The 27,731-nt window shown below is 47.3% G+C and overlaps 1 protein-coding gene across 2 annotated transcripts; it reads right to left on the bottom strand.

Annotated features, from left to right (window-relative positions):
• Positions 1–24,231, bottom strand: EIF2B5 (eukaryotic translation initiation factor 2B subunit epsilon). 2 transcript variants are annotated; one of them, XM_032803859.2, is made up of 16 exons: positions 23,990–24,231; positions 20,534–20,658; positions 19,303–19,488; positions 19,026–19,203; positions 18,207–18,287; positions 17,416–17,493; positions 15,990–16,302; positions 15,079–15,224; positions 14,584–14,722; positions 13,767–13,868; positions 12,468–12,575; positions 11,391–11,481; positions 10,081–10,204; positions 4,461–4,586; positions 2,783–2,893; positions 1–1,734 (listed from the first exon to the last, which is right to left on the bottom strand). In XM_032803859.2, the coding sequence occupies exons 1-16, from the start codon at positions 24,143–24,145 to the stop codon at positions 1,669–1,671; spliced, it is 2,130 nt and encodes a 709-aa protein (XP_032659750.1). In that variant the 5' UTR covers positions 24,146–24,231; the 3' UTR covers positions 1–1,668. The 2 variants fall into 2 exon arrangements, with proteins under 2 accessions (XP_032659750.1, XP_032659751.1); XM_032803860.2 differs by lacking the exons at positions 1–1,734; positions 2,783–2,893; positions 4,461–4,586 and adding an exon at positions 8,282–8,448 and having other exon boundaries at positions 23,990–24,199.
• Between the last annotated feature and the right edge of the window lie 3,500 nt (positions 24,232–27,731).

Genomic DNA, 27,731 nt, shown 5'->3' with positions numbered 1-27,731 from the left:
TTCTTTACACCAGGATGTTTTTAATCACTCCCTGAATTAAATATTGGCAGATATAGGAAGTTCAAATATCAGCTATTTTCCCCAAAATTTACAAGACTGGCTTCTGTCATGCCAGAAGCTGAGGGCCCCCATCTACAGTCCTGGCAACCGACACTGTGAGAGCTCAAATCTGCTCCCTTCCCAACATCCATCTTTAAGAGGCAGCGTTTTCTGACCCCCTCCCCCACAGATCAATGTCCCCTAGTTTAGAATACGTGGCATCATCCAATGGCCAAAAAAATCCTGACTGGGCAGCTTCAATGTATCCTCCCATAGAATTTATTCCGCATCTCCCCTAGGACAGTGGCAAGGTCCATTCTTGGGGGAGAACAGGGGCAGGAAGTGGCACAATGACATTTACAAGAATGTTGCTCCTGAGGGCTCTATTACCAGCACGGAGGAGGGTGCAGGAGAGGGATAGATGGAAAGGACACACATTCATTCCTGCTGCACACCCATGCATTACCCTGCAGTTGCTGATCCATAGTTTTCCCCACAAAGGAGAAAAGCAAAGCTAACATTTTAAGAAATAAATAAATAAATAAAACACCTGGCTTGACCTAGTATGTCTAACTGTCGCTAGCATGGGAAGCAGAATGAGAGAACGTCTAGTGTTGCAGCTTGCGCGCTCAGAACCATGCAAATCCCTGAACCAGGGGCCTTAACAAGTGACAGGCATCTGTTCCCTTTTCTAAGTTAAAATAAAAACTTACCCAAAGAACCAGCAACTAGGGGGACAGAGAAGGTCGGTCATATCTGGGGCATAATCCTCTATACAGTACTTTATTCCCTAAGTATGTTTCTGTTATTAGCTAGCCCTCCGTGAGGTAGGAGAGTGAGTATTAGCCCCACTTTACAGAAAGGGAGACAGACACAGAAAGGTTACATGGTTTTGCTACGATCACAGTGCAAGTCCATGTCAGACCCAAGATTTTAACTAGCCAGGTGTGCCTGATGGTAAGAGGTTCTCTCTCCTTGAGAGAAAGCACAAGTGCCTCTTCTCATTCCAGGCTGCCAAATGCCTTGGGCTTCCCCTGCCAAAGGAGGTCCTGAGGCCCAGTCCTGTGCTTAGATGACTAAGCCATGTCTGTCCACCAGCCTTGCCCGTGTCCCTTCAGAAAGGGCTCTCCACAAGCGAGTGGGAATGAATTGTCCATTGGCCTCTTTACAGCTCCATGAACATCAGTAACTCCAAATAACCAGGTCATATGACCACATTTACATAAACCAGAAATGGTTTAAACCCCAAGAGTTAGATTTACATGGAATTTGTATGTATTTGCCTGTCACCGCTACATTAGCAGTGAATGGATCCCAATGGATAGCTTATAATAGATCATACACAGGCCACAGAGGGATCTTGGACATTAGTGTCTCCTGCTTTTCCCTTGTGGTTCTCACGCTGTGCTGTGACTATCCCACGTAAGATGCCATCTGGGGGGCTGGGAATACACAACAATTAACGACAGGATTGTCAGTCACTTCGATTTCAGGTCCCACACCTATGCACCCTGCACTGGCATTGCTCTTGCTCTGCCCACCTTGCCAGGCAAAGCCTGGCCAGTAAGAGATCCCTCCCTCCTCCTCTAAGGGCAGCAGGAGTGCCTCTTCTCATGTCAGGCTGCCAGGTCAGTCTTGGTCGCCCTCAGACGACTCTTCTTCCGCTTCCTTCAGCCACTGGATAAACTTCTGAAGCTGCAAGGACAATGAAATATGAGGAGGAAAAATAAACCCCGGAAAACAGCTACTTTAATGAGACAACTGCAGTTCCTCAGCATTTGACCACTTCCACGTCAGCTAGGAGAGGCCAAGGAACAGGGAAAATAGACATAAAAATGGACACAAATCCAGGTGGTATGGGCAGTACAGACTCTTTGGAACCCACAAAGGAGGCCTCCTCATGGTCAAGGTACCCCCAAACCCTAATAAAAAGAGGCAAAGTCTGCTAGGAGAAGGGAAGTTTAGACCCAGAGTTGTTCCATCAAGGGCTCATGAGAAGGAGGCATGACAGTTCCACCTAATTTTCAACAAGCACATAAGGTGGGCGGTGCAAGGAAAGCAGCTGCTAGAAGAAGACTGCTCTGAGAGTATGTACTTTGCTCATTTTGCCTTTTGAACCCTGTTTAAATAAGCAGCTCTAGGCACTAACAGGTTTTTAAAAAGGGAGTTCACTTCACCTGGGCTCTTCCTCAAAGACAGTTTTCTTTCTGTACCGTTTGTGGGAAAGGCTTCGGAACTGGGCTTGGCCACATCCGGATACAGAGTTCCTACCCATGGAGAAGTTTATGCTTGTTACAGTACAAGCCAGTTATAAAAGGGCTATTCTGATACCAAGCCGCTCAGTAGTGCCAGTGCTCAGTGAACTATGCAATGGATGAGAAGAGAGAGCTAGGTACAGTAGCTTCAAAGGAAACATGTAAGGAGTGATAGTTCATTTCTCTGAAGCCTATTTCAAGTAGTTGCCTAGCTTAGAGAGGCTTCTCCATTACTCAGAGCATAGGGTGATCCCAGCAGTTTCTCAAGCAGCTGTCAGTAAATCTCTCTCTCTCCCACTGCCTCATCCTTCACCCCAACCAGAACACTCTGGTTATGACAGAACACAGCAGAAAGCCAAGCTGGGCTGCCGTAAGCCAATGCATTGTGTTTCATTACCTGCCCTGCTGAGAACCCAGCTTTACCAGAACCACCTCCGCCCCAAGGCTGACTGCAGCTGCTAGTGAATCCCTCCAGGACTTCGACTTACCTGCTGGTTTTTACGAAGCTGCCTGCCCTTATCAGATGTGTCCCGCTGAGAAAACCAGAAGAGAATCATCTCCTCTGCGAGGATTTCCAGCTGGTAAAAGGTCATCAGCACCTGGACCAATCAGAAAATCATAAATGGGGCAACAGAACAGTAAAAGGCTGTGTATGACAATCTGGGACTTCCACCACAAGCCTCAGTGGGAGAGAACGGGGTGTATATCATTGTGCTTTTATTGTCCTGCTGACACTGAGCCCCTGAGGTGAGGTAGCTCTGATGCACACAAGGTCCAAGTCACAGCTCCCCTCATGGCTTTCAACTCCAAGGATGCCGGGAGGGGTATTTAGGAGTTGAAAGCAATGAAGGACCCCAAGGGGACTCCACAAAGTCATCTCCCTCTCCTTGGTAAAGCACACTAATAACAAGCACCGAAATGGATCTTTCAGGAACTTCTCGTGTCCACAGACCCAGATGGGCGTAATTCTGGCAGCAGCAGCAGGAAAGAGTACTAACGCGGTTCAGCCAGTCCTAACTGGTCGTCACATCTGCAACACAACCCCGCATGCCCTTTGCTAAAAGGTGCCTTATAGTGAGTGTCAAATGCAGTTGAACATTTACAGAATCAAGCTTTTGCCTGACGTCATGATGAAGGGAGGACGCTTATGCACTCTTGCTTGGGGGGGCCTCATCACCCCTCTGTGCTCAGCCTGATGAGAGACTTTGCAGTCAGTCTCCTCACGGCAGAGGACTGAGAAGCTGGGCTACACGCGACAGCTCCAGTAATGAAGTTTTACTTCAACTCCTGGCCACCAGGGAAAGCCAGGCTAGAATGATGGATAGAAGTCAAACAATCTCTGCCATTCAGGGACATTTTGGCTTACTGAGCTGAAAGCTTTTGGCGTCAGTCCAGGCTAAGTGCTCGTGCCGTTAGCCAGAGGCACTGGTACCATGAGATAAGATTCCTCCTTATTGGGGACCAAGGTTTAGGCAGATTTGCAGGACAGCTCTTTTCTGAAAGTGACGGGCATAATGTTGTGCAGGCACTTGTAGAGGAATTATTCATGGAAAGATTTCTAACTGGGGAGTTTAGCTGCAATTTTAGATGGCAGAAATAATCCATTAACACAGAGGGAGTGTGTGTATATGAAACGTGTGTTTAACGCTTTCTAGGACTGAAACCTACAGTGGAAATGCAGATCAGCCACACACTACCTTCATTTTGTTCACTGCTTTCCACCCAGTTCAGCCTGAATACGAAATCCCACCCTCTTTCCAGCCTTGCCTATCTCCCATCTTTAAGTGTGACAAAAGCTATTTTATACCCCCTCGCTTTTGGGTCCAAGATGGTGGGTTTGGGTGCCTTCAGAGTGTGAAACTGGCCTCTCCTCCACTCCCCTCCACTACAGCACCATGGAAGGGGTCCCTCTGGGTTAGATACTGCTAGATAACAGCTCCAGATTGCATGTCAACCAGTATTCCTCCATAGCAGGGCTCAGTCAGAGGCCTGGGCAGACACAGAGGAGAGATTTTAATCACGTTCACAGCTGTTTTTTCACCCACCTTTCCCAACAGACACGTAAGCCTTCCTTTTCTGATAGAAAACAAGCTGATGGCACCTACAAACCAGAATTTACTACTGTGCAGGTGGAAGCAGAAGTCCTTGCCACTGTGAGGAACTTACTTTGGCTATGGATGTGTGGAGGCCATCATGTTCGAGGAAGAACTCTTCAATGGCAGATAAGGCGTCCAAGTGATCTGATGCCCGCTTTATGTAGTTCTTAAACACTGGGGACCACTTCTTCAACAGCTGCAGGAGGAATCAGAGTAAAGGACAAAGATTCTTGGATTATGAGACCTTTAAATACAGATATGTGCATGTTCAGTGCAGTTTCTCAGTGGGAACAGACTGGTCTGGAAAAGCCACTCTCCCATCATTCAGATTGTCTAATTACATACACAACGCCGTCCCCAAGAGCTGAGTGAAGTTAAGGGGGCAGCCGGGGTTACAGCACAAGTCTACGAGGTGACAAGTCCACTTCTGTGTCTGTGTTTTCCTGTCTGTAGCACGCAGAGGATGTGTAACTATCTTGCTTAAGTACTTTAGGAGCTATGGATAGAGTGGTAGGTATTCTCACAAATAAGTTCAGGGGAGCAGGGAACTCAAAGGACGTCACTTCACAGCAGACAATGGCAAACAAAGGTACATCCCTGAGACTGGGACTTGATCACTCTGCAGAGCAACTAGAGAAGGTGCAACTGAAAAGGAGCAACTGCTATAAATAGAGCAAAGACTAAGGCCATGTCTACACTAGAGATGTTACAGCAGCAAGGCTGTACAGGCTCCTGTGTAGCTACTCTGTGCTGATGGGAGAGCACTCTCTCGTCGGCATCATTAAACCACATCCAGCGAGCGGCAGTAGCTATGTCGGCAAGAGACGCAGCACTGTTCACACTGGCACATCTGTCGGTGTAACTTATGTTGGTTGGGGGGAGGGGGTCTTTTCACACCCCTAAGCCACAAAAATTTTACCAGCAGAAGTGCTAGAGTAGACATAGCCTTAGTCACTGTACCGCTGTCTGTCCATCCTCTCTAGCTGAGCCCAGGCAGACACAGCAAAATGGGCTGCCTCCAAAACAAAAGCACAATAAGAGAAGTTCCCAAAGGCTGTGTCTCCATTTGCTTGTGTGTTTGTCTGGAAGCTTCTTAGGACACTGCAGCACCTACTAGAATGTTACAGGTAAAGGGGGAAGAGAGAGGAGAAGCAGGAAGCTGTCACATTACTGGCTGATCCCGCTCCAAGGTTTATTTTTCATTAAACCTTTTGCTTAGTGATTTTGTGCTGTGTTTCTAGCTGAGAAATGCGGGACTGGGCTTGGGGAGGAAAACTTGAGGGCAATGCAGGCGGTGCGCATCCTGATCCCAAACCACAAGATCTTTTACAGCAGGGGTTCTCAACCTTTTTCCTTCTCAGGTCCCCCCAACATGCTATAAAAACTCCAGGGACCAGTGGCAGGCAGGGGAGCTGGGGGGCTCCAGACTTCAGCCATCAGGTGGAGGGGAGGGGCCTCCGGGCTTCAGCCCCATAGGAGTGCCCCAGCTTTGGGCTCCAGCCACACAGTGGGAGCTGGGGCTCCCTATGGCTCTGCTCCCAGTTTCAGCCCCACAGGGGTGCCAGGGATCAGCGGGCAGGCTTCAACTGCGCGGCCCCGCAGCCCCCTGAAACCAGCTCACAGAGCCTTTCTTGAGAACCTGTTTTATATAACTAGAATACGAGAACAACTGAACACAAAGTTGCCCTCGGCCACATACTTGGCTAGTTTCTATCATGGACATTTCTCCCACCAACTCCTGGGTGGAAGCACCTTTGCCAGTTGGAAAGCTCTGACCTCTTCAGTGCCACTGTGACACTGGTAGACCAGGTGCCAGCTCACGCCAAGGCCCTTTAGGCTTCACTGGACACTGACAAATGCATAGCAGGAGACCAGGCTGGCTCACCTGGGTGCAGGATTGTTAAGATATGTATTGGACTTATAGCAATGTGTAGAGTGTTGGGATGTTATGAAATGCTTGTATGTTGCCATATGCATTAATCTCACTTATAACCTCAAGTATTACCTTGTAGCATGGGATATAAAGTGTTTGTTTTATAACTGTAAAATGTTTGTTCTGAAACGACATGACTTACCAAACAGGAAAAAAAAATTAAAAAAATCACCTAATGCAAAATGCTGGATTCCTACAGATGGCGTTGTCTCCTGCCTATCAGGATGCACTACTGAATCCCAATGGCCATTGTGGAACAACGACTTTCCCCCACAGCCCTGAAGAGGGTAAGTGCCCAATCCCTCATCCCATCACAGCTTGAACGCTGGAGGAAGGGAATAAAAATACCCATTGAGCCAAATGTATTATTCCTTTGCTGCTTGAACTCTGAGGGGCAAGGATTTCTAAGCATATGCAAGAAATCCCCAGCTGTTGTGCCTGGGTTAGCCCTAAAGCAATGGTTCTCAACCAGGGGCCTGGGGCCCCCTAGGGGTCTGCAAGCAGGTTTCAAGGGGTCCGCCAAGCATGGCCAGCATTAGACTTGCTAGAGCCCAGGGCAGAAAGCCGAAGCCCCATCACACAGGTCTGCTATGGTACAGCCGGCCCATGGAGTTTTTATAGCATGTTGGGGTGGAGGGAGAGCTCAGAAAGAAAAAGGTGAAGAACCCCTGCCCTAAAGGACATAGAGTGTCTGCTCACTATAGAAGTTGCTATTACCTTTTGAAAAGTGACTAACTCATGTGTGGATGATTACCTGCTTTCACCTTGTAAATACGAGTCATTTATTTTTCCTAGTTAATAAACCTTTAGTTAGTTTATTACAGGATTGGCTACAAGTGTCTTTGATGGGAAATCTAAAGTGCAAATAGACCTGGAGTAGTGACTGGTCCTTAGGATTGGGAGTAACCTGAATATTTTGTAATTTTTGGTGTAAAGTGACTGTCTATCACAGAGTCAATTTTGCCTGGATCGGAATGCCCAAGGGGACTGTCTGAGACTCCATGTTAAGGCTGTATAATGCCTGAGGCGTTTACACTTGTTACTTGGTTGGTGAAATCAAAGTATGTAGAACTCACAACCTGTTTGAGGTTTGTGCCCTGCTTCTTAGCAGTCTGCCCTGAAGGTTGGATTCTCGCTCATGAGCCCCTCCAGGCAGCATGACAGCCACACAGGGGACCCTGAGCAAGTTTCCAAGCCTGCAAAGGCTGTGAATGCAGAGCACCCACAGCGACTCCCAAGGCAGAAAACAACAATGAATGGCTCTGGAGTGCCACATTCCACATCCTCTGCTCGTGGCAAAGGTACTATTAGGAATATGTTGGGGTCTTTATGACTTCCAGCATCCAGCAGAGGAGAGAAGAGGCAATAATGTGGGAAATACAAGATGATTTGTATATTATATCAGTGACGATTGGCTCACAGGACAATATCTATAATAGGGCACAAGGGTAGAGTGGTCTTGATGTTACAGCAAGCACAATTCCAGGAACTACTTTAACCCATGGGCAATATGTTTAATGCTGATGCTTACTTCTCCCTCCCCATCAACCATCATTTTTTATTCCTCTTTGGAATTTTTTCCTCTCAAATGCATGTCAGCAGTCAGTTAGTATGACCAGGCAAAGATGTGTTTTGTGATCCCTTCCATTATCACCTTTAACAATAAGGCGGCAGCATTTTGGAACACACCAGAAATGATTACAGAGTTTCAAAAAGCAAACTTTGATTACAAAGGAAGCACAAAGTTCTAAATACACCTGCCATCCTATGTGATGAATGAAGTTAGCCTGGAGATGAAAGATTTTCAACACACAGCGTTATTTTAGAATGACCAGGATTGTGATACTTTGGGTTTGCCACCACCGGAGAGAGACAATTTGCAGAGATATAAGGCTGAAATAGGAATTTTCACGACTTCTGCATCTATGTCTGGTAGTTACCGAGCTTCAGCCAAAAATCTAACACGTTCTTGACTGGAGTTAATTTCAGGTTCTTGTCAAAGGAGAGGCCTATCAGATTATCCTGCACTAGGTTTAGTCAGTGCTCCTGCGTTGACAGCATCTTGAATGAAGATGTTTGAGATCCAAAGATATTCCTTCGGCTGCATCTCCACTTCCCCAGGACCCTAGTATGAAAGTGCTGTCATGAGGTGTGATCTGCACAAGTGCAACCAGGCTGTGGTTCTTACCTGCCATCATCTTGGCACCATCCATGCAGATTATCTTGTTAAGCTCCCACTGACTGTGACCTTTAGCTGAAAGGTCTCCGATGAGCACTCATCGGTGCTGTTCCCCAGCACAGCTTTATAAAAGAGTAAAGTTTGCTTCATAGAACCAGTGAAGACACACCTCAAACACTAGCAGCTGGGCGGCAGCAGCAGACACACCGGCTGATTCATTATGGTGAACTGCGAAGCAGTAACTTTTCCCGAAAGTAATTGCTCTTGGACAGCCTCACCCAAGTCACTAATACTGCATCAAACAGGGTTACGTGACAAAAGCACTGTCTTCAACTTGGCAGCTGCTTCAGGCCCTATAACTTTTCAAACCATGTCTAACGTCCAGGGAAGGATGACATTTTCTGCAACATTACATGCCTTATGCAATTTGTAGAGATACCAAATAAGGTGCCTGCTGTGTGTCTGGGTTGACACTGCCAGTGTGAGCAATACAGTCTTACTGATTTTTCAAGGCTTCCTGTTTTCCCTGAAAAATAACCTTGTGCTTATTTCTTCACTGATGGGTATTTGGCTTCTGAGCATTATACCAACATTGAAGGCTTCACACTCATGGAAAACAGCACTCCCTAACATGTTACACGCTATGATTTCAAGTCAACGTAAACCTATATGTCTTAACTATCACTGGTTTCAGAGGGGTAGCCGTGTTAGTCTGTATCAGTAAAAACAATGAGGAGTCCTTGTGGCACCTTAGTGACTAACATTTATTTGGGCTTAAGCTTTTGTGGGCTATAACCCACTTCATCAGATGTATGGAGAGAAAAATACTGTAAGCAGGTATAAATATACAGCACGTGAAAAAATGGGAGTTGCCTTACCAAGTGTGTGTGGGGAGGGTCAGTGCAAGTGGCTGGAGGACCTAGACCCACTCTTAAGCACCAGGAGAGAAGTCCCAAGAAAGAACAGGTAAGAAGTCGTCTTAATTTTCCATGCCCTTGAGTTTTAGCTGCTGCTGAGGCCTCCTGCTCTCTGGCTTTCTTAACTCTCATGTTCCTCCAGCCTGACCAAAATGTACTTTCTTCTCAGGCTCTTTGTCTTCACGTTCAAGATTATACCATTCTGAACCTATCTGTATTTTGCCTGCTGGCACAAACTGAAGCCCTGTGTGCTACTGAGTCCTTCTCCCACAAGTGCCTTCCCCACTTACTGCCATGCTGTTGCGTACACCTGGAATGTTCGCCCTGCTTCCGCAGGCCATGCAGCCTCCCAACTCCTTCAGATCCCACTTCTGAACCCCACACTCCAATGCCAATTTCCTAGAAGGGTGTGTCTAGTGCAAAAACCCAAGAGACTGCCAAGTGCATAACTCTCCATCCCATCCCCAGCCCTCTTCTAAGGTTCATGTTCACGTATGGTGCTCAGCACAAAGGTGAACACTCAGCTGTTGTTCCTGTAATAGTGCCTGAGACTAGTCTAATTTAACTCAGGAGGACCAGGGCTCCTCTCTCTAAAACACCATGTCATGGTAGAGTAACAGAAAATATATGCAGACTGAAAGGAGTGAGGAAGTGTACTCACAGGAATCAGCATTACACAGTAGTGTTGGGGGTTTAACTCTGTGTCCAGCTGCTGCAATGGGAACTCCATGACCACCTTACTGAGCACCTGCATCACCTCCTTCAGGCCAATGTTATAGGCATATCTGTAAGCGAAAGGGGAGAGGATGTCAGACCGACACACCTTCTAGGACCATAAGCCTGTGCAATCTGGCATCCTGCCTCCAGCCATGGCAAATCACTGAAGTCTATTCTTCTATTGCAGGACATCCACTAAATGTTAACTTCCCAGCCCTGGGCCCAAGTCTTTTTTTAAGCATCATGTTTAGTGTATTCATGCAGTCAGAAACATGCCTGCATTGCAATGGGTCTCATGAAAGATCACATTCCTGAAGACCCAGTTTCAGAATGTAACATGCTATCTGGACAGGGACAGCACACACACATTTACTGGTATGATGCAGGAATATGATGGGGGAAACAAGAGAAAGACTTGTACTTGAGAAGTGGTAGGTAGAACACACTGAATTAGACACTGAGCTCCAACCCTCATCAATTTGATAGCTTTCAAAGTGAGATAAGCATTACTGTTCACCTTTCATCACCTCTACACAGACCTGGGAGACAAACCAGGTCCACTGCCATCTGTGCTCAGGAAAAAGTCAATTGGTTTGTCTGGGTCTCTAGTTTATAGTCTGCTCCCAATAGAGAGAGGACTTTAATGAGGCTCAATGGATTTGTTCTGCTTAATTATTCTCAGTGACAGCGGAGGCTGAAAGGCAAATTCTAAAGCATGTACAAGTTGAGGTTACCCTAAGCATGTTAGCATCTCCACTGCTAACGAGCTAATGACAGATCAGAATATCATGAAGGCTAAAACCCATGAGCTGCTGTGTAAATAGGGTGGAAATGCCACACCACACACAGCTTCTTGGCTCTGGACTTGCTGGTTGAACGTTGCAATGTATGGAGAGCGGCAACTCCCTGGCTAAACTAATGTTTGGCTTTGCTCTAAAAGGACTGGTGTTCTCCCGTTCCCTTCATAGGCACCCAATGGATATTCAGTCCCTAGCCCGAGAGCTCATGGAACAACAGCTAAAGCTAGCTGGGGAGGTTATGGAGCAAGAGCACTCTCTGCATCGCCTCAGGTCACTATCTTCAGTTATCGCTATCTCTTAAGCCCGACTGCTGAAGAAACTAACTGGATACTGATCGCGACATGGACTAGTCACATGGTTTCCCTTTTCCCTCCTTTCAAGCCTCCTAGCATCATGCTCATTAGACAAAAGACACTTCAGAGTCAGGGACTGCAGTTCCAGGGGGAGCACTTACTTGAGAGAGTTGATTTCCAAGACCAGATTAGCACAGGAGATGTTCTCCTCTTCACCTCTCTGCAAGGTACCCAGAACCTCATTCTGGAAAACTGTCATCAACGCAAGAATAGGCCATTAGATAGGAGAGGGAGAAGTCCAGCAAACAGCATCTCTCACTACAGAGAAACCAGCCCCATGACAGAAGCAGGGACAAGCCAACTAAAGAGCTCCACATTTTCACTCCATAACCCAACACATGCCCACAGTTATTCCACCTGCAAGTGACTGTAGAGCATGTATAAAAGTAAAGACCTGCCAGATCCCACCAATTTCATTCCTAGGCACCAGTGCAGGACTGTCTCCTACTGCACCATGTGTACTCCAGGGTTGTATGCAGACCTGTTTTAAACAACTCAGGCAACAGGGCTTCTACAACTCCCTTGACAGGCTATTCCATGACCTAAGGGCTCATCTACATGGAAAGTTATATTGGTATAAGCCAAGGGGGAATTTAAACTCATATGACAAGACTGGTGGATGCACTTAAACTGAAAAATAGCAACTTATATCAGAACAACAAACTCTTTCCAAGTCACATAGGCTAAACTGAAAAAGTCACTCATATATGAGTGCCACATGGGGCATAATGCCAGTGTAACGACATTGTCTTAACTATACCTGTAAAATTTTCCCATGAAGACAAGCCCAAACACATCTTGTGGCTTCCTGGATGTGCAGCAGGGGGAGAATTACCACAATAAGCTGCTATGGAAAGGGAACACAATCTCTGGCAAAGACAGCTTCAAACAGCCTTTGGTCAGGAAGAGGGAAAATCCTTCTCAACCTTCCCACCTGGGCCCCTATGCATGTATTAACCAGGCAACAGCATGGAAGAGAATATCAAAGAATTGTAACAGGAACAAGAGAAATGCTGGCCAGGAAGATTGGGGGCCTCTGATGAGGGAGGCGTGAGCTGGAGCAAGGCAGGAACTTTCAGTGCACACAGTCACAGCAGCACAGGGCTCACCCCACTACTCACAAGCTCTGGGCCCTTCCCTGGCTCTTCCAGCATTCCCTCTAGGCCCAGGCTTCTCACCTTTGATGTCATCCAGCTGAGGAGAAGCAGTCCGACTGTCTGGCTGCTCGGAGCCCAGACTCAGATCACTCTCTGTTTCACTCTCTTCCTCTGGATTCAAGGTGGGACCTGACAAACAGGAAAATGTAACCTTTTGAGGGGCAACCCTGAAAGCAGAAGTGCTGCAGTCATTTCCCAGCTGATGAAGCTGGAATCCAGTCAGGTTTGAACAAGCTATCCTTGTACAGGGTTTGCTACTTACAGACCCAGACATCCATAACCACTGAGTGGGGCCTGCCACTAACTTGAAGGGGCTTTGCCAGATCCTTAGGAACAGGCAGCACGGGTCAGTGATTAAAGCAAAAGCATCCCTCCCAGCCAAACTGCTCACTCGTTGCAAGCAGCGTGGGACTCTCACTTGAGCTGGAACCTTGCAGAAAAACAGATGTAGCCTCTGAGCTGAGACAGTTCTGGTGGAAAATGATGATCCACATACATGCCCCCCATCCCCAAGAGGCGAAAGCAGCAACTCTGTGCCTGGAATGTAATGGGCTCCCTTCATCATTCAGACACAGGTTTGAAGTTTGTTATTGTGAGACGAAAGGCTGAAGCAGAAGAGGCAAGATCTGGGACCATCATTCAAAGAGCACAAGAAAAGTGTTTGGTCAATGCAATGCATCCATATCCACTGTACTCTACACGGAACTCAATGGGAGACTTCATGCCACCCAATCCCACAATTATGGACTTCACTGTTTGGCAGCGATGAAATTTGCCAAATCCCTAACTGTGCTCCAGAATCTCAGCTGCCTTTTTTTCCTCTTCAGTAAAATGTATCTAGCCTTTATGGCTGGGCAGGAAGTTTTCCAAACATGTCCTTAGCAGAACTGGGGCAGTGACATCTGCCTGCATCTGAAACAAGGGCTCCAAGAGGGATGAGATTTCCCCATTCAGCTGGAGTGTCAGATTTCTAACCCAAGGTTGTTCCCCCCACTCTCTTTTCTCCAGGGCTTTGTCTAATCTGAGTTTTGACATCTCAGTAATGGACTATACACCACTTTGCTTGAGGAGACTTCCTCAGCCTGGTTCAAGACACTACCTTCGATGACCTTAGATACGAATTATTATTTGCATTACTGCAGCATCTGGGAGCCGTAGTGATGGACCAGGACACCCCCTCCCACCCCCCCGTGCTAGGCACTGCACAAACACAAAACAAAAAGATGATCCCTGCCTGTTACTAATGTCCCACTCAGCAACTCACTGAAATAGGGTACATGCGTTTCCATTCCCAGCAGTCTATATCAAACCTTTCCTCACCCCAAAGGCTCTGTCTCTGCTCTTCCTCATCTGCTTCATTCTCATCATCTGCTTTCCAGAGGTAACCTCTGCCCTCTGACCCCACCTCTGCTTTGTTATAACCTGAAAGAAGAAGATGGCATTTAGAAGGAAGGAAGATACTGGGACAGCCAACCAACCTGAAATTGATTGGCCTCTAGTGGGGGAGTGAGGGGAGGGTCAGAATGACCTGCACCAAGCTGTGTCCCAAATATTTAACCCACAGTGGGAGGATTGGGTCTCCCATCCGTGCACACAGGGTGCTGCTCTCATTAACCTAGGCCAGTAGAAGATGACCAGGCTGTTCTTGCATCTTGCCCTACAGCAGCATGGCCTGGCTGGCTTGACACACTGACTCACACTCTGAATCCTACACAAGGGACCTGACAGAACCAATATCCAATGCAGGAGGAGCGTTAAGATCAAGTACTCCCTGGGGTGCAGTGGGAGAGAATTGAGGGCCAGATGTCTTGGCATCTGTCCTGAATTGAGTGACTGTTCAAGCTATAGCCTGTCATCTGTAGAGAGCTCCCACCCCAAGACAAGTGTCCACAGATCTTTATGATGAAACAGGAGGTTGGGTTCTGTAGAGGGCAGGTAGTCACCAGTTATTTGACTTGACTATTAGCTTGGTATACTGGATATCCCTCTTTCCCCACTAAAGGGGCACAGATGCCAAGCTTAATATAAGACTTTTGCTACCAGCTTTGCATTTCAGCAAGTTTGGAACACAGGCTGGTCCCAGAGGGTGAAACCCCACAAAGGACAGGGCCAAAGGGCTGAACAAAAGCTCATGCACCTTTCAGCTTCACTTTGTTCTCCTCCTTGTTCACTCCAGAATCATCACTGAACTCATCGTCGTCCTCCTCTTCCTCATCTGGTGAGTGCAGCGAGATCACTGTGCCCTCAGGGAGGGTGATGTTAGGACCTACCACCACCTAAAAATAAAGGACTTACTTATCTATATAAGGAACAGAAGCACAGCTCCCTACATTGCTACCTCTCTTTTCCCCCCCAGGAGCCAAGGGCTGCCTCAAAGAGTTTCTCCTGGAACTGCGTAACATTGAAACATATTTGGAAATATTAGCGGTGCCTGGGCCATGTACCCTGCTAAATAACTCCTTGCAGAAGGGATAAGGTGAGGGCAGTAGCCTATGCCCCAACCAGAAGAAAGGGCCTGGAACACGCCTCATTCTAGCTACTGGCTAGGTCCTTTCATTTAGTATATTCAATGAGCAAGTCCAGTAAGACTCCAAGGAGTGTGGAGAATCTTGCAGACACTGAAGCAGCTCACCTGGGAAGTAAGGACGCAGTGAGGATTTAATTTGACCTTCTCCTTCACTTCAGCCTCATCGCAGACAATAGACTGGCGGATCTCTACGTGGTCTGCTGCGTGGACACCGTTCCAGAGGAATGCTCCATCCAGGATAACTTCATCCCCTATTAAACACCACCACAAAGATGCTGAGCAGGGCAGATCACAGCTCTCACTCCGTGCTTCACTAGCACTTTTCCAATGCTGAATGTACCAGAGAGTATCCAACCCATTAGCTCCAGAACTAGAGGGTACCCTTGTGTCTCAGTGGAGGTTTAGATGTTGTGGCAAAGCCAGCCTCAGATTTCAGCAGCCACTCCTTAGGCTAAGCCAGGGAAGACAAACTGAGTTAAGGTTTCTGTAGAGATTCAGCAAATGCTGCAGTACTAACAGGCCTCCCACTTACAGTAATTCAGCAAAATGGGGAAAAATCAGAACAATGGAGGTGTATTCGAGGCTGTGAAGTTGGGGCACTAGGAGGTTCATGGGGATGAGCATGGGATACAGAGATTTTGACCTCTAGAATACTGGTCTGAGAGCAGCCCAGTAAGTTATTGTCTTAACATATATACACATCACTTCTCTTTCTTTTTCCTGTGTTCCACGTGCCCCCTCACTCAGCCTGCACTATGATCCCTGCTGTGGCATTAGCTCCCACCCCAAAGGCCTGGACGTCTTTAAAAATTAAGCTAGTATATATTGTACAGTCTTGAATGCTTAACTACTTGTAACTCCCCTCCTTCCACTTTGGTTTCCCTAATAACCCCATTTCACCCACTGCCTCCACTCCTCTCTTCCCACAAAAAGTACCTTCAATCAGAACTGAATTCACTATAATTCCAAACAATGTCAGGCTTCCCCTCCCCATGCCTCCCATATATGGCACTCACCTATTTTGCAGTTTTGACCGATGACACTGTTGGTAATGGAGCAGTTGCTGCCAATGACCGTCCCCTGCCCAATGAGGACGTTCTCATCCAGCACGCTGCCGTGGCCCAGGCTCACCTCTGCCCCTCGGTAGATGTTGTGCTTGGAATGGGTATAGCTCTGTGTCTCATCATCGGTGAAGTTTATCTCTGGAGTCATAGGATAAACCCAGCGCCGGATGATGTCAGAACACACGGCCTCATACATCAGCAGGTTGGACACACGGGCACCATACTCCTCTGCTGTCACATGCATATGGATCTGGTTCCCCAGGACCTGGGAAACAGACAGAAGCATGTTAAGGGACTCTTTGCAGAGGAAGGCTCTCTGCACCTGAGCAGAGTTCTACGCCATGTTAAATGTCACCTACACACTTTGCCGCCACAACCCACCCCTCTTCTTTGCACTCGTTTCCATACAGATACTTCTGCTACCATATTCACTAACCAGCCTTCTCAGACACTAAGGGCACTGAGGTCTGAGAGTGTCATGGAAGCAATCACCTGAATCACATCTCAAATATTCTCAAACTCCAGCCTCCCAAATGCATTACAAGCCAGAGTCACTATCACCCCAGTGGCTTTAGGAAGGCATCTCATTTGCACAAGCCTGCTCATTTGTTTCCAAAGACACCCACTACAGAACCAACATGATTAGCCAGGACAGGTATACAAGGGGATACTTCAGGCTGGGGTGAGGGACATTGGCAGAGCTATATGGGAGGCAGTGGAATCGGAATACAAGGATGGTCTTCAAGTCAAGACCCAGGGGCATCAGCAGAGCTCCGTGGAGGCAGCTGGCACACATCTGCTGACATGATTTCAGATTCCCTATAATTGCTGAAATTCAACCAAACAATAAGTCTGGAAAGATGAAAGGGCAAGTGCAATAAAGCTATGTTATCGCTATTTGTATTATGGCAGTGTCCAAAGGCCCCAAACAGGATCACAGCCCCACTGTGATGGGTGCTGTCAAACTCAGATGACAGTCCTTGCTCTGAAAGCATAATGTAAAGCATGATACCATGATGGTGAAGCAGTAACGGCTGTGTCAGTTTGTAATTTAACGAGACACAGCTTTCATATTTCGTATTCTTCTGCATATAAGCTAAACCAGGAGCTGAAAGCAGGTGCTTTTGTGAACTGCAGGAGATCTAGTTGCTAGTCTAACGGAGAACTGTTCCCAGCCACCCGAGAACCTCCAGTGCCTATCACAACTTAGAACATGTTACAGCCCAGCACACACAACCACCTGTGCTGACATGGAAACACCTCATCCCAGACAGCACACAAAAAGGTCCCAGCCACCCAATGAAGAGATGAGGTGAAAAGCCAAAGGCTCCTCTTGGGTCAGACAGAAGTGGGTCTCCCACAATACCCCTCTCCTTACCTCCTCATTCACCAGCAGGCCACGCACAAAGTCATCCCGAGTCTGATAATCAAAGTTATCTGTGAACAACTCAGCAACCTGGAGACAATGAGAGGGCAAAATTCAGAGGACATTGCCAGGAGAGCCCAGGACAGTTATTAACCCCAACCAGCCACTGCCAGGGAGCTCAGCAAAGTACAACACAGGAAGACTGCTCTTGTCCTTCTCCTATTGGCATGAGAAAGGCTCAATCTCTTCCATGGAAGGTGCTGGGGCTTCCCATCTCCCCTTCCATAGTGAACATTAGTAGAGTCTGGCTTTGGGGGTGGGGGTTGGGTTACTTCCAGCTGGTTGGCCCCGTCTAACTTTGTAATTTTGCTGAGCATGGAAGACTGAAGACCAGTTCTCCTCCTGACAGTGGAAGAACAGTTACTGAGTCTAGGGCATGGCAGGGAACGCCCTGGACATTATTACCAACAAGGTACCAGCCATCAAGAACTGACACTTCACTTGGTCCTCCAAAAGTGCCATCTCCACTGTCTTGGACTAGTTCCTCCATTCAGCTCAGACAAGGACACACACACAGGTGCTTCTTGTTGGACCTGTTTTCTCAGCAACAGACACCAGAAGCTGAGAGTGCTGCGGCAGCCCAAGAAAGTATTGTACTCCTGTGTCCGTGACAAGCTCCATGGAAAGTAGCAAGGAATGGGACTGGGGCTCTGGAATCCACTCTACGCTGTAACAGTGTGTTTCTACCATGTTAGCAGCAACTACTCAGAACACTTCAGCCCTCCAGAACTACAGCAACTCACCTGTGGGGAGCAGATGCTGATATGGCAGTCCAGCAAGTCATGCCGCACCTCAACCGTCTCAATATTGCTCTGGAACAAGCTCTGGAAAGAGAAGAGAAGAGAACACAGTTCAGATTGAATGTTTCTCATGTGGGAGTCAATCCAGAACAACACTGCAGCAGCCGAGGATAACATACTACGAATACACTTTGATTGGTTGGAAATCTGGAGGACATACCACAAGTCACGAGATTCGGGCAAAGTACACAACAGACAGAGCAACTGTGCCTAACGTGTGCAAAATGGTCTCACACAATACTGTATGCCAACCAGGAAAGATTTCAACCCAGCAGTATTCCCACATGAAAAAAATCTTACAAAAAATCTCCTATGACAGAAGCAGTATCACACCTTTCCAAACGCCAGCATCGATAGTCACTTCATTGGCTGCCAGAGAACAGCCTGAATCATCTGTCTCATCCTTTGTTACACATACAGAATCCCAAGTACAGAAGTTACATGAACTAATTTACACCAGTAAAACTGAATTTAGAGAAAAAGAAGCCTACTTAGTCTGTTTTAACCCTGTTAGGGATGGTGGGAACTTATCCCCCATTCTCAAAAACTTGAGGGAACTTCAGAGCACATGCCTGCATGGCTGTACCATGCCACAGGCTTCCATAGAAGGGGCCAGCTCAAAAGCTACTTCCCGTCATCACTTCTTCAGAGGGAGCTGTAAGCGCCACTCTCCCTACCCTAGACTCAAGAGAGAGTTTTACTTTGGAGTGGGTTGCTTGACCGCATTAGCAACTTTCCACCTGCCACACACTCTGCACGCACCATGGGAAAGCGAAAGCGCTTCAGCTCCTGGGTTCTTTGGTAGTGCAGGACACGGTTCGTAGTGCTGTCCATAGCAAGGATGATGTCATCCTCCTGGCACCTAGCACGGTGACCTGGTGAAGACTCTTTGAAAATCATCGTCATCACAGACACGTTCTTGTCCAGCTTACGGCGCAACCTAAACAGGAAAGGAAGAGTTTTGAACAATTCTTCTGAAAAAGCGACACCAATGAGCCTGAACAAGCCAGGCCGGTGCGTCTTCTCGACAGTCACCCACCTGTGCTCCTCCAGAGCTGCAGAAACATTGATGTTGGACACCACATCTCCAGAGACGAGGAGGAAGTCAGAGCGGACTAGGGACTTGGCATCGACATCCCTTAGCACATCACCAAGTGAGCGGTACAGGTCTGAGGTCACAATGCGCACCTTGTTGGGAGAGGTGTGACGGCACCACTTGGACTTACTGGAGGGGAAGAAAACAGGTCAGAAGGAATGAAAAGGGTGATCGTCTAGTTTAGGCTAGAACATGGTGCTCCAGTGTGGGGGGTTGTCTGCCCCCACATGTAAAAAGCAACCATGTTATGATGGCTGGCCCACTGTCACATTTAAGCATAGCTATTCCCATAGCAGAGACAAAAGGAAGTAATGCTCCAAGACGATAGCTTAGAGGACACTGACTTCCTCGTGGGCAAAATCTTGTGTGGAGATTCGTGAAAGAAGGGGAAAGATACCAAGTGTTTATGCAAAACCAAAGAGAAGAGTTTTAACCTGTAGGCAACAGCTGAAGGAGGGAAGAGATGAAGCTGTATACTCCTCTTTAGCACATGAGCCTAAAGATTAGAGAAGCTAAGAATATGTAGCAGAGAGCTGACCCCAGCCTGCCAAGTGCACTTAAAAGTGTTACAGAGCAAGGCCCAGGACTCCTCAGTGAAAGCCAGTAGTTTAAGGGATATCAGGTACACAATGTTATTAAATATTTAACCAGGAAAGCTCTGCCTTTAAATATGAAAAGAAAAAAAAAAAAAGACAGTCAAGACCATCATATATGAAATCCTCAGACAGCCATAGCCCACTTACAGTGCTACCCACGTCCTGCTTTCCAAAGGAAGAAATGTTCTCTCTTCACGTGTTATTTACCTTGCTGTATTCTCAGCTATTAGCAACAGCTGGTAAATAAGGATATGCAGCAAGTATGCTCCCAGGGCCAGCAGAAGCTGGTAGAGACATTGCTCAAATGATCCCCTTGGGACACCCAGCTTTCATTAGCCAAAGGGGTCACTGTGATATAAGACCTTGGAAAACATTTCTTTACAGTCAGCCTCAAAGGAAGATGAGTATCAGGGAGTAGCCGTGTTAGTCTGTATCCACAAAAACAGCTTCTAGTGTCTGGTGGCACCTTAAAGACTAACAGATTTATTTGGGCATAAGCTTTTGTGGGTAAAAAATCTCACTTCTTCAGATGCATGCCACCAGAATCGTTGTTTTTAAAGTAAGATGATGTTCCTTACTGTAAATGCTCCTTTATCTCAGACGACTTCCAGCAGCAGAAGACAAAGGTTTCTTCCACTCCAGTTGCAGTTAGGAACTCCAGGGTGTAGTCAATCATGGCCACGTTTGCCAGAGGAAGGAGAACCTAGGGAAACCCGGACAGAGTTAGCTGAACCAACACTATACATCAATCAAGGTCAGCGATAGGCCAGCTGCAGGAAAGAAGACTCAGAGGTGTTGGAATAATACAATCTTGACTCCTTGTCTCATGCTCTAACTGTTAGAAAAAAAAATGCCAGACATGAGGGATGAAGCCACAGGAATAAAATAAAAAAAAAAAAGTTTTGTGTTTGTTTTTTTTTTAAATCACAGAACACTTATGCAAGTAATGTCAATACATTCCATCAACTGGAGATTCAAGTGTCTTCTTGAAGGTAATTTATAACTGAAGGATCACTTATGAATTTTTTTGTATCCATCATTTTCAAAAAGCATTTTTTTCTGACAGTGAGATTAAAAATTATTCCCTTCTCAGCCAGTGGACAAATATGAATCTTGTAATCATGATTGCTATGAATATTTAATCAGCCAATGAAAGAGGATAATTGTTCAACCTAACTCCAGAGGTAGTGCTATCTCTTATAGCACCAGAGCCTTAAGATTTTGGCAATTCAAGTACACCTCTACCTCGATATGATACAACCCGATATAACACCAATTCAGATGTAACGCAGTAAAGCAGTGCCGGGGGGGGAGGGGGACTGCATGCTCCGGTGGATCAAAGCAAGTTCAATACAACACGGTTTCACCTATAACACGTAAGATTCTTTGGCTCCCGAGAACAGTGTTATATCAGGGTAGAGGTGTACTCTCTTCTCTCATTTGCTGGTGATTTCATGGGAAACATTGTTGCCGCTCTGGGCAGTGGCTTAGCCTCTTCCCCATCTACCACAAAGGCATTTGTCCCTCCCCTGAGAGAGGCAACTGCAGTTCCTGTATCAGCACTGGCAAATGAAAAGCAAACAGTACTATAATGTTCTTTAGTCCTCACTGTTATAACTGTGGTAGTTTGGATTTCTGGTTTATTTTTCCTCATTGTGGGGATGAAAAAAACCCAAAACATTCCCACAGGAATAGCTGGTATGTATACGCTATTTAGAGTCAAAATCTTTTCCCACACTCCCCCTATTTATGACTTACTGTAATTCCCCAGTGTCTAGTCTGCAAGAGGACTACAGGAACATTTATGGGCAACGTAGTTCCCTTAAATGAAGCACTCTCGTTCATTCACACCCAAGAGAGGGAGCACAAGATAAGAAACCAAACAGCTACTGTTATTGCATTTGAAAATATTCCCTCTAAATTGTGCACTTAGAACGTGTTGTATGTATTAGCTATCACTGTCACCCTTGTCTTCTCCCTGTCCACTCTGTGTTCTACCAGCTTGTCATGTCTTGTCCCTAGTTAGACTATAAGCGCTTTGGGGCAGGGGATATTTTGTTTTATATTTGTACAGTACCCAGCACAATGGGAACTGTGCCATAACTGAGGCCTCAGCATGTTACTGTAATACAAATAAGACTATTCAAAATAGTTTCAGAGCTCAGTTTTCCATTCTTCATCCACTCCCCTTTCAACAATTCAGAAATTAATGTAGTGAAATCCTTCACCCCCATCACTCTCCTTTCTCTTTCAGAGTTAAGAGGCGTGCTTATTGATCTGGAAAAAGGCAGTGCACGGTGGCTTCAGTCTCATTACCCACTGGACTCCCCTTAGATTGCCTCATTTGAAAGCCCCCTCCATTCATCATAAACTGATCTTACAAGATATTAAACATCTGTGCGTGATTTACAGGATCTTTCCTCTCAATCAGTTTCTTGCTGAATTTGGGTACTTTGCTTCTCAATACACTAAAATCCCTAGGTAAGGATTTAAAAAGAAATTCAGATTCACCAAATATAAAGCAAGAAATTTCATCCAGTAACCCCTGTATTGAGCCCAATAACTTGTGTATGGCTAAAGCATGTCTTCCAAAAAGGGATCTAGTCTTGATTTTAAGACCTCAAAAAATGGAGAAGCTACCAGTTCCCTTGGCAGTTTGTTCCAGTAGTTTATCCCCTTCACTGTTAATATGTGCCTTATTTCTCATTTTTATTTCTCTAGCTTCAACTTCCAGCCATAGGTTCTTGTTCTGCGTCTCAACTCTACATGAAAGAGACCTATGAACGTGCTTACATGCTGTCATCAAGACACCTCTGTCTTCTTTTTGATAAATTAAAGTTCAGTAAACTAAAATTGTCTCCTATAGGTTTCAATGGGACTGAACTCTGTATGAGCCTGGACACTTTCAGCACATGATGCAAAATCTCTTTATTCAGCTAATTTATTAACTCACAGTGGCAATTAGTCCTTTGCTGGTAAATTACCAATTTCTTGTTCTTCTATAAAAGCCAGTTAGATTGCTATCAGAGATGCAGAATGAGTGTTCCCTGTTTTGGAAACATATTCTCTTGAACTAAGGTATGTAAGGGCTAGGCTACACTGGCAGTGCTAAAGCACTGCCGCAGCAGTGCTTTAATGTGGCTTGTGTGGTTGCGGCACAGCGCAGGGAGAGCTCTAAAACAACCCACCTCCATGGGTATTACTGTACAGACTGAAGCTTGCTGCACTCAGGGGACTTTTTTTCCACACCCCTGAGTGAGAAAGTTGCAGCGCTGCAGTGCCAGTATAGACAAACTGTAAGAAATAACCATATTGGAGAATTGTGGGCGCTTTATACTTGCATGTAACAAATCAGCATCTCCCTGCCCATCACATGCTGTTCCCAGACACTACCACAAACAAGTATCTGTCAAATTGTTCTCAAAGAGCTTTAGCAATACTCCCTATCCTCCCCCTGGGTCTATCAGTACAATTATTCCCCCCATTTTACAGACAGGGAAGTTGAGGCTTGGATTGCAGAAGGGACCTGGCCCAGGTTCCCCAGTGAAGCGAGGAAAGCGCCAGGAACAGAACCCATGAGTCCTGCCCGCTGATCCCCTGCACTTCCCTGGGGCTCACAGCTCTCCAGGGCTGTCTCCTTCCTCCGCAGCTTTTAGGGGGTTCAGGATGGTGTTTCCCACAGGGTCGAACTGGCTGAGGTAGCAGAGCCGGGAGAGAAACCAGAGGTGAAATGTGGGCTAGATCCCGGGAGGGGTGGGAGATCCCGCCTTCTCTCTGTTCTGAGAGGGGGCAACAGCCGAGCTGCCCTTCCACCGGGGCGGGGCCCGGTCTCCCCAGCTGGGGGGAGGTCCCAGTCGGTCTCTCTGGCGGGGTTGGGGGCGGGGGGAGTCCCGGTTTCTCTCGCGGGGAGGTCGCTCTGGCGTCTCCGGCCGGGGGAGGGGAAGGGCCCCAGTCTCTCCGGCAGGGGGAGGGGTCCCGGCCGGCCCCAGGTCTCCCCGGCTAGGCGGGAAGGGGTCCTGGACGGTCTCGCTCACCCGGGGCCGGTCCTTGGAGACGGGGAAGAAGCGGCGATTGAAGCTGTCCGCGACCAGCACGGCCTGCAGCGGGGGTGGCGGCTCCTCCTGCGGGTCCGGCCCCCGGGCCCCTCCAGACCCGGCTCCCCGCCTCCCAGAGCCCCGAGCCGCCATCATCCGTCTCCTCACGGACGCACGCGGCCCCTCCGCCGCGTCCGCTTCCGGGCCGCCCCGGGTTCGGATTCCGGAAGGAGACGGCACCTCGGCGAGGACATACCGCCCCGCTCAGAATGCGAAGTGTATGGGGGGGGGGGGAAATCCCTGACACGCATGCGCGCGCCGCGACCCGCCAATAAGGAATCTGACCTGATACCTACGTTCTGTCTTGCTGCCCCGCAGGCCGGCTGCTCCCTGCGCAGGGCGCATGTGCACTATGGGCACCACGTGGGCAGGCTTCCTAGGGCGCAGGAGAGCTGCTGGGGTGGGTGGGGCTTGGTACTCCTCGTGGCTGTGTGGGAGCCTCCAGCACAGCCTAGCTGGGGTGTGCAGACAGCAAGTGTGAAAAATCGGGAGCAGGGTGGCGGGTAGTAGGAGCCTATACAAGAAAAAAACCCAAAAACTGGAACTATCTGTACATAATAGGGACATTTGGTCACCCTAAGCCCAGCTGGGGCTGCCTTGGCCATGGTCCTGCTGGCTGCTTGCAATGCATGTGCCCCAGGGCAAGGCCAGGCTGCCTTGGTGCAACCTCCAGCTCAGCAGGACCCTGTTTGATTTTCCTTGGTTTCCTCTCAATCTCTTTTGGGGACCCTTCCATTTAACTCTCCTGATTTTTGTTATGCGTCTCCTGATCATTACTGTTTTCCTTAACGCTCCAACTTCCAGAGTCCAGGGGGTCTGTGAGGATTTCAGCCTCCATTCTTCAAGAAAAAGTAAGTTTCTAGCCTTGGTGACTGTGGAGAAAGCTTCGAAATGTGGCTCCAGGGCACCCTAAAGGGTCAAAAGGCAAATAAAAAGAACACTACAGTCATTATTTTTGCATAATTTCATGATTTTAAAGCCGATCTCTTGCTTTTTGGTGAGCCTGACTCATGATTTTTGAACATAAAGGGTTGGCAATACTGTAACCACCAAATAGGAGGAGGCTGCGCTTTAGGTGCTGGGCTGTGAAATGCAAACCATATTGTCAGTGTGTGATGGAAAAGGGAGTGCCCCAAAATAAAGGTGTGTGTCTACACACATGCACATAGACACACTTGTGCATACATGCACTGACACAGGCACGTGGGCACACTATTGTACAGTAAGTGCTACCTTATGGCTCATTCCTAAAACTGAAGGTTTGTGTGTGCAGTGGAGGGTTTGTTTTTTTTTAAATAGTCTAGCTATCTATGTCAGGCCTGCACAACATACAGCCTCTGGGCCACATGTAGCCCTCATGGGTTCACTGTGCGGCCTGCGGGGGTTGAGTAGGTAAGCAACGGGGTGGGGCAAGCCAATGGCTGGGCGGGTGTGGATTATGGGTTATAGTGGAGTGTAGCGGTGCAGTGCCTTGCAGTGCCAGTGAGACTGGAGGGGGGGTGAGTGATGAGTCAGTGGTTGGGAAGGAGGCAAGTGGGGCGGTATGAGGAGGGCAAGCAACAGGATGGGAGCAAGCCAACGGGGGGGGGCAAGCCAATGGCTGGGTAGGGTGGTGAAGAGGCCAGTTTGGGGGGTGGGGCAGAGGTGAACTGGCGGTGGAGAAGGCGGGGGTGAAGAGGCAAGCCGGAGGGGATGGGGGGATGATGAGCTGAGTGGGCGGGCAGTGGCAGCGAGACTTTATACTTGGGGGTGGGGGTGAGGAGGTGAGCAGCGAGTCGGTGGCTGGAGGGGGGCATCCATTTTCAGTATTTTAATTTTTGGTACTGCATTGATTGACTGCTGTGTGCAGTAATATAGTGACCCCCTGGGTCTTTGAATGAGGCTTTTTACTGAGGGGGGTGAGGAGGCGAATCAGTGGCTGGAGGGGGGGCAGACATTTTCAACATCTTAATTTTTGTTACTGTGTGGTACTTAAAGTACTGGATCTTTTCAGGGGGGATAAGGCAAAACTCCACACTTATTAGTACAACATGTAATAATCAACACTGTCATACGCATATGATATATCACACTCATGCACTCACATACAAACACACTCCATCTTGCTGTTGTTACCAGTGAGTTGCTCTGCTTAAGGTCACTGGCCAGGTGAGTTAGACGGGGGAGGGTTGAAGCCAAGCTTCTGCCGATCCAGATTGATGCTCTGATGTTGACAAGATGAAACCCAGGGTTCTCTGCAAGACACCTCACCTTTATAGCAGCTTCCCTTTTATGCAAATCTCCCAGGGCAATTGATTATAAAGTGGAGGGAAGATCTTATTCTACTTCTAGCAAAAAGACATTTTTCTTTTACCTTAATTATACTACCCTAAGGGCTAACTACAACATATTACCAAAATTCAGTACAAAGTTCTGTAAAAGTTATACAAAAATGCATAATGCAGAGGTTTATCTACAACTACATTGATTGCCTGCTGTGTGCAGTAATATAGTGACCCTTGAGTCTTTGAATGAGGCTTTATACTGGGAGAGGGGGAGGGGTGGAATGTGAGTGGCGAGTCAGGGGCAAGCGGTGAGTTGGGGGCGAGCTGGTGGGCAAAGAGACAAGCAGTGAGCCAGCAGGGGTTCTAGGGGTGGGCATGGGGGTTTCTGGTAGGGGAGGGAGGAGGTGAAAGGTGAGTGGTGGGTGGGGGACTGACTAGGAGGGATGCAGTAAGCCAGTGGGGGGGGGTTAGGGGTAAAGAGGAGTGTGACTGTGGAGCTGAGCGGTGAGGGGGCAGGTCCTATTTTACTGCTGTGATCTGGTCACCCTATGTGCACCATTTCTTTCCCCTTTACAGGCTTCCACACACTGTCATTACCTTGCTAGTGTGCCATACGCTGTGAGATATCTTTTCTCTTTGTGTGTGACTGTGAGTGTTTCCCTTGTGTGTGAATTTATTCAACAAAATCTTGAGCTTCATAGTGGATACCATGAGTGAAAAGAAAAAGAGAAAAATAGAATCAGAGCATGGAGTTTTCAACACTGAATCGATAGATAAATACATATGTACTGAGAATGATAAGCTTACTAAAGTAATCTTTCAAATTTCTAAGGAAATTGTTGCTGTTGGGAAATGCTTCACAGATGTCGAGTTTTTAAAAAAGTGTATGTTGATTGCTGTATCTCAGTTATGTCCAGAAAAGAGGGGAATATTTGAGAGTCTCAGTCTATCACACATGACTGTACAGAAAAGAATAACTGATATGTTCTACCAATCTAAGTGTTAAAGCAGAGAGTCAGTGAATTCTGTTATTACTCCCTACCTATGGAGGAAAGCACCGATTTAAAAGATACCGCCCAACTTCTTATTTTTATTAGAGGTATTGATAAAAACTTTGAAATTACTGAAGAACTTGCTGGCATGTGCTCCATGACAGGTCACACAACCGGAAAAGAAATCTCCAATGAAGTGATAAAGTGCATGAATGATAAGTCGGGTTTAGATTTTACAAACTTGGTGGCCATTTGTACTGATGGCACTCCAGCTATGTGCGGAAAAAATGTTGAAGCAGTTACTCTTCTTGAAGAATTTATCGGGAGACAAATAGCACTGCTCTACAGCCAAAATGCTTCTGAGATAAATGTAGTCAAACTTTACTAATTCTGGGTCACTGAGAACGAAAATGATGCTTAAAATTG

The sequence above is a fragment of the Chelonoidis abingdonii genome, chromosome 8, assembly GCF_003597395.2.
Source record: "Chelonoidis abingdonii isolate Lonesome George chromosome 8, CheloAbing_2.0, whole genome shotgun sequence".
NCBI classification, from domain to species: domain Eukaryota; kingdom Metazoa; phylum Chordata; order Testudines; family Testudinidae; genus Chelonoidis; species Chelonoidis abingdonii.
The sequence above is the reverse complement of the archived record's forward strand: the minus strand, read 5'-3'. Positions and strand labels throughout refer to the sequence as shown.

Bases quoted from the DNA above. Each gene is read 5' to 3' on its own strand.
- EIF2B5 (XM_032803859.2), bottom strand. From the start codon at position 24,145: ATGATGGCGGCTCGGGGCTCTGGGAGGCGGGGAGCCGGGTCTGGAGGG. The intron at 10,205-11,390 runs GTAAGTGCTCCC...TTTCGCTTACAG, and splicing joins TTGGAAATCAACTCTCTCAA to ATATGCCTATAACATTGGCC. The intron at 4,587-10,080 runs GTGAGTACACTT...TTCCTCCTGCAG, and splicing joins ACTGTGTAATGCTGATTCCT to CTGTTGAAGAAGTGGTCCCC.